The sequence below is a fragment of the Salmo salar genome, chromosome 09 (genome assembly GCF_965601325.2).
Source record: "Salmo salar chromosome 09, fSalSal1, whole genome shotgun sequence".
NCBI lineage: Eukaryota > Metazoa > Chordata > Actinopteri > Salmoniformes > Salmonidae > Salmo > Salmo salar.
In genome coordinates, this window is record NC_138299.1 from 21,747,685 (window position 1) to 21,754,432 (window position 6,748).

General features: G+C 40.1%; 1 protein-coding gene across 1 annotated transcript; it reads right to left on the reverse strand.

The window, feature by feature from the left end:
- Positions 1 to 3,429: 3,429 nt before the first annotated feature.
- Positions 3,430 to 6,244, reverse strand: LOC106611101 (rho-related GTP-binding protein RhoV). The gene is made up of 3 exons (XM_045687061.2): positions 5,548 to 6,244; positions 5,365 to 5,423; positions 3,430 to 5,262 (listed from the first exon to the last, which is right to left on the reverse strand). Exons 1-3 carry the CDS (start codon positions 5,708 to 5,710, stop codon positions 4,816 to 4,818), a joined length of 669 nt encoding a protein of 222 aa, XP_045543017.1. The 5' UTR covers positions 5,711 to 6,244; the 3' UTR covers positions 3,430 to 4,815.
- Positions 6,245 to 6,748: the final 504 nt, after the last annotated feature.

Below are 6,748 nucleotides of genomic sequence, written 5' to 3' on the forward strand. Positions count from 1 at the left end.
CCTGAATACCAAAACATTCAGGAGAATGCGGTGCTTAAAGTTGACCCATTTTGAAAACCCAACCATAGCATAAGAAATCAATTTCTTAATCAATGAAAAATATTAACGGTTGGGTTTGATATCATTTAAAAACTTACAATCAGGGTTATCAAACTATACTATAAATTCTTCCAAAATGTATTTATCAAATAATAAAGGTTTTCATATGTTGTAGTTTAGACCCTAATTTACATAATCTGAATTGTTTGTGTTGCCCGCCGTCAGATGCGTCTCCAGCTGAGACAGCATACTCTTGAATACAGGGTGTTTGACATAAGTCTACATTTAAAAAGGTACCCCTAATTTTGTTTTTACCATCCTGAGTGTAAGATTTCAATTATATAAAATGTAACAGTTTCTCTTTTCCAGTGATGAAGACATGGACATCTCATGGTATGGTGGGTATGCTAAATGGGTCAACAGAGCATTCAGAAAGTATTCAGACCCCCCATCACTTTGTCCACATATTGTTACGTTACAGCCTTAATCTAAAATGGATTAAAAAATTACAAAATTTTACACGCAATACCCCATAATGACAAAGCAAAAACAGGTTTTTAAAAATGCCATATTACATTTACGTAAGTATTCAGACCCTTTACTCAGAAGCACCTTTGCCAGCGATTACAGCCTCAAGTTGTCTTGGGTATGACATTACAAGCTTGACACACCTGTATTTGGGGAGTTTCTCCCATTCTTCTCTGCAGATCCTCTCAAACTTGGATGGGGAGCATTGCTGCACAGCTATTTTCAGGTCTCTCCAGAAATGTTTGATCGGGTTCAAGTCCGGGCTCTGGCTGGGCCACTCAAGGACATTCAGAGACTTGTCCCTAAGCCACTCCTGCGTTGTCTCGGCTGTGTGCTTAGGGTCGTTGTTCTGTTGGAAGGTGAACCGTTGCCCCAGTCTGAGGTCCTGAGTGCTCTAGAGCAAGTTTTCATCAAGGATCTCTCTGGACTTTGCGCCGTTCATCTTTCCCTCGATCCTGACTAGTTTCCCAGTCCCTGCTGCTGAAAAACATCCCCACAGCATAATGCTGCCACCACCATACTTCACTGTAGGGATGGTGCCAGGTTTTCTGCAGACGTGACACTTGGCATTTAGGCCAAAGAGTTTAATCATGGTTTCATCAGACCAGATAATCTTGTTTCTTATGGTCTGAGAGTCCTTTAGGTGCCTTTTGCTAAACTCCATTAGGGCTGTCATGTGCCTTTTACTGGGGAGTGGCTTCCATCTGGCCACTACCATAAAGGCCTGATTGGTGGAGTGCTGCAGTGATGGTTGTAATCTGTGAAAGGGAACTACTTTTCAAACTACCACTAATATTGCAAGACCTTGAATTAGGTAATTATGAAAAACTGTTTTTACTGGACAGAATTACCCCGAAAACTATTTGTTATAAAATATGTATGGTTTGCACAACTAAAAACTCAGTAATTTATGTCAGATTCAGTACATCAACACACCCGTAGAGGGCAGTATATAACTAATTGTTCAAATCCTTGGTTCAACTTAACAAATTTCAATGGATTGATCATGTCAGTGGGTTTGAACATATCCATAATGAAATTCTGGCAGCACGAACCCACATGCACAGTTTAGTGAATTATACACTTTCAAATAGATGATGCAAATTCTGATATATACACACACACTTTACAAATTGGTCTTTTGACCAATCAGATCAGCTCTGAAAGAGATCTTTTGTGATTGGTCAAAATACCAATGTGGAAAAATGGATCAGAATCAGGCTGCCTGTGTAAACATAGCCATATTTCTTAACCTTAGTAGCTGTGGTTCCCCTCCAAAATAAAGTAGGCTATGATTAACCCCAAAAGGTGTGTGTGTGTTCTCTTTTTCATATGGAGGTATCATTTTTAAATCAAGTTGATATGTTTGTCCTGGGAATGTGAATTTCAGCACAGACATTTCTAAGATGATTAACGTACTAGATTTTACCACTCCTTCATTCCAAGTCAATTCCACCAGAATCATTTGTATTTGTGCGTAACACAGCCTAAGGGAAACAAAAGTGTTGGGAGTATCTCCCATAATCAAATATATATTTGCTGATAACTAATATTCCAAAATAATTGTTTTACCTTTTGCAGATAGAGTTTCTAGTTACCACATTATGTTTTCTACTAGAGAAGCCTTTGTGAGTGACGAAACCATTGTTATCAGAATGCTAATTACTACCTAGGAGAGAAAGCAGGGACTCACCCCACTATACATGTTAATGGTCTCCTTGACAATGTTAAGGAATTGACAGATTGATTGATCCAACAGAAAACGTTACAGGTTCGTCAAGGGTGTATTCATTACGCCGATTCTGCTGCAAAATATTTTGCCACAGAAAGTTTACTCCAAACGGAAAATGTTATACAACGAAAACGAGAGTTTGCATTGGACAAATTCAGGTAGGTCCCTCCCAGTTGCGTTCAGTTCTCTCTGTTTGCGTCCGTTTGGTTCTTAAGCAGTAAATGGTTTCAGTTACAAGGCATAATGAATATACCCCAGATCTCAGCAGTGTGCTAGGATAGCAGGCACTTATCTAGTTTGACAGGCTCCAGAGATTGGATATATGAGACGTCTCGTCAACACAGCAGGCTGAGGAAATACAAAATTCAGAGAAATTACAACTTCAGGCAGAGGCATTACTTCTTTGGTATAATGGCATTCTCACATTTTGTTCATGCATGCCGCCACCTACTGTGCGGTAGTGTGTTCATTCACTTTACATTTGTTATAACATTTTTTTAAAGGCAGGGGGATACAAATATGCACCACACACACGCTATTTCACAAAAATAAAAATCTCAAAACATAACTTCTGCAGTAAAATCTCTTACACCCAGGTACTTACCTGCAGCTGCCACCTATACTCATTAAAAACCCACTTCTTCATTCCACTACTTTGATCCTATCACCTCCTGCCCATGCAAACGGCCTGGGAGGACAGGAGACACCCCTACTCAACACACCCTGTAACTCTTCTGAAGTCAAATCACATATACCCCAAAACCTCTCTGCAGCTACCTCCACACCATCTATGTTATTTATGTTCCATTTCTGCGGTACAGTTAATAACCATTGCTATAAAAACGCTAAGAAACCAAACTTACTGAAGCATATACAGTATCACTCGTTGGGCTGGCACAAATCTACTACTCACTTAGATCCTTTCAGGATCCCTCACCCTTGACCCCTCAAATTTCTTCACTGTCTCAGCATAGGACACCTTCTGCACTACTCTGACCACTTCAACCTGCCCCCCTCGCACCGGACACTGCCGATCCCCAGGAACACAGCCACCCTTACATGACACACAACTTGATCCAGTAGACGCATTAGGCCTTGTATGCAGGCTATATAGTATAATCACTCAGTAGTTCAATTGTTGGCTCCTTTATAGCACATTCATTTGACCACTTATCATACAAATAGAAAAGATGTTCTGTCTTAAGCAAAGCACTTTGGACTTTTTTCCAGGGCTGTAATCATTACGGCGATTCCGTTGCAAAATGTTTTGCAACAGAAACAGTTTACGCCAAACGTAAAATGTAAACAAGTTTCTATTGGACAAATTCAGGTAGTTCACTCCCTGTTTCGTTTGTTTCCATTTGGTTCTTAAACAGTTTCCGTAATGAATATGCACAAGGTTTCTAATACCCAACAACTGTGCACATCGATTTAGTACTCAGCAATCGATTATATATCTATTATGACTTTCCTCTTTCCAAGGCTTAAACCAATTTGCTATATTACAAAGGCAAAGGGAACAGCTTTAATGGAGAGGCTTTGTCTTGTAAATTGGAGCCTCAATGTGACAGCAGGTGACCGTAGTCCCTTGTCTGAGCTGGGTAACAAAACCCTGTGGTGAGAATATTCTCAGCTCTGTCTTTCCCTCCGTTTTCTGAGGATTTACCTCAGACTGTTGGCCTCCCTCATTGATCAATAGACCTCATCATAAAATGGAGCTCACATGTTAACAGTAAATGAATATAAGGTCCAAGGCATTAGTGAATATAATTTTCTACAACTACTCTAATGAGGGCCCTAAGCTGATCTACATGATCTTTATATTTTTTCATTTAACCTTTATTTAACTAGGCAAGTCAGTTAAGAATAAATTCTTATTTACAATGACAGCCTAGGAATGGTGGGTTAACTGCCTTGTTCAGGGGCAGAACAACAGATTTTTACCTTGTCAGCTCGGGGATTCGATCCAGCAATCTTTTGGTTACTGGCCCAACACTCTAACCACTAGGCTACCATTCTTGATTTCATATTTTTACATTTACAAACTCCTAATTTCTTAAAATAATTTTAAAAAATGAACACAAAGTGAAATGTGTAACGAGAAAAGTAAACGTGACATAAAACGACAAAGCAAACATTGTTTGAAACATGTGGCTTCCACAAGAAGCATATGGCTAGAAGATACACATTTTATAAAGCCTACAAACAAAATAATTGACTATGCAGTGTTTGCGCTAGAAAAGTGATAGTCAGGTCGCAAATAGGCTGTGACACCAACTGCAATACAATGCTGTCTGAATCCTGTGAATAAGAAAGACTTTCCACAGTGCATACAATGGTGGAAGGCTATCACAGGTTGCTGGGGGAACTATTGGCTTTTGAGCTTCAATAAACACAACATATCTGACAACTTTTGTTCAGAATAACTAACCCTTAGTAATCCATCCAACTGCTACCCCCTAGTATTCAACACCAGAGGGTTTTGTGTCCTGTATTGAGGTAGTGATGCCATTAGATCACATGAAGCAGAAGAACTTCTTCCACCCCCCAATAGAAAAAGTCTTTGCACGATCAAATAGTTTGAGCTTCTTTGCTTTCTCACAGGCCTTGTGCTTGATGGCAGCAAAGATAGCAGAGTCAAATGCTTCTTTGAGGTTCTTCTGGGTCAGTGCGGAACACTCCACATAGTCGTGGGCTCTGATCTTCTCTGCCAGACGCCTGGCCTGGGAGTTCACCACTGGCTTGACCCTCAGCTGGTCCAGATGGATAAGGATGCTAACATCATGCCGGAGGTCAGACTGGGTCCCCACTAAAATTATGGGTGAAGCAGAATTGAAGGTGCGGATCTGTGGGATCCATTTTGAAGTGATGTTGTGGAAAGACACTGGGTTGACAACACTGAAGCAAAGGATGAAGACATCTATTTGATTGTAACACATGGAGCGAAAATGATCAAACTCCTCCTGCAGAAAATAAGGAAGTGGCAGATTAATTCATGGTATAAATATATATTCATTGTTGCCATAATGTATTTGGTAGACCTACTCATGCATTGGCCTAGTTACCTGTCCTGCAGTGTCCATCAACTGGATTTGTACTGGAATCCCATCTACTCTAACCAATCCTGTAGAATAGAGCACATTTCACCACATGCATTCTCGAACCCTCTTTCACTCGCCCAAATTACTGCCAAAGGAAAATTGTTACGGTACAGTAACAGTAACAGGATGCAAAAAAATGCAACTCACCCGTGAAGACGTCAAAGGCCGTCTGACGGTATTCGTTTGGGTATCCATTTGAGATGTAACTTATAATCATGCTGGTTTTCCCCACAGCACCATCCCCAACCAACATACAACTAATGATTGGCTCATGGTGCTTTTCTTGGAAATCATCAGGGGCCTGCATCATCTTATCTCCGCTACTGCGTTCACTATCTGATGGAATTTCAGCAAAAGTTTAAATTCTTATCCAACAGAACTATCACCGTTTCATCCTACATCAAAGTGCACATGGTGGAAACAAATGTAGCGGATACTTTGCCACCTCCAGTTTGAACGAACAATGCCGCCCAATCAAGTTACAGCCCTCAATTCAACGCAAACTTATTTTCACACGCTTGAATTTGCATAGTCACTCCTACAGCGGCCATCGGACACTTGACAAAATATGGGCCATTGTGGATCGATGGCCTGGATACTGTATGAATTTCAGAGCAAAGGATAGCCTACTGTATGAATTTCAGCACGAAAGGCTACCTAAATCAAATCGTTCACATACCTACCTCTCCGACCAAGGTGCATGAGTTGAGAAAAACTTAAGTGAAAAGGTAATTTAGCAACTCTTAGTGGCCAGTGGAAGCTGATGAGGGCTTCTTTATTGTTTCGGCTATTTTTAGAAGTTTATAGAGAAAAATGAAGGAGGCTTTTATATATTTCAGAAATAGCCTATGGGTTCAGGGACCAATTATAATCGCAAAACAAAAATATGGTCAATTAGTTGCAAGGTCAGGTGAACAAATCAAATCACCAAATGAGAGAGTTCTATTGTATTCTAAAATAAATATGGGTATGTGACCAATAACATTTGATTAATACCTGATACTGATGGTTTGTTTACATAGCAGGTTAGGAGAAAGAACGTAGCCAAAGATGATATATTATATAAGATAGGCGACTGCCGCTCTGACAATGGAAATACATGTCTGCAAAGGCGGAAGGCAGGCGGGAGGACGCGGGATCATTATAGCCAATAGAGTGGTGAGGAGTAGCTTTAGTGTCCGGAAGTAATTTAGCCATTCATTGTAGTCATTGCGATCTGTATAGTTGTTATTTTCTCGTGTCATTCCTGGACTACTCATAATTAATAAAGTCAAATTTAATCAACAAGTACGATAGTCAGTTGGAAAGAAAATAAGGGTACAAGACTGTGTAGATATCTGGCTGTGTT

What these genes read in the sequence shown, in the direction of transcription:
- LOC106611101 (XM_045687061.2), bottom strand. Translation starts at nt 5,710, where the DNA reads ATGATGCAGGCCCCTGATGATTTCCAAGAAAAGCACCATGAGCCAATC. An exon ending in GGCCTTTGACGTCTTCACGG is followed by an intron (nt 5,424 to 5,547) that starts GTGAGTTGCATT and finishes TCTATTCTACAG; the next exon opens with GATTGGTTAGAGTAGATGGG. An exon ending in TGATGGACACTGCAGGACAG is followed by an intron (nt 5,263 to 5,364) that starts GTAACTAGGCCA and finishes TATTTTCTGCAG; the next exon opens with GAGGAGTTTGATCATTTTCG.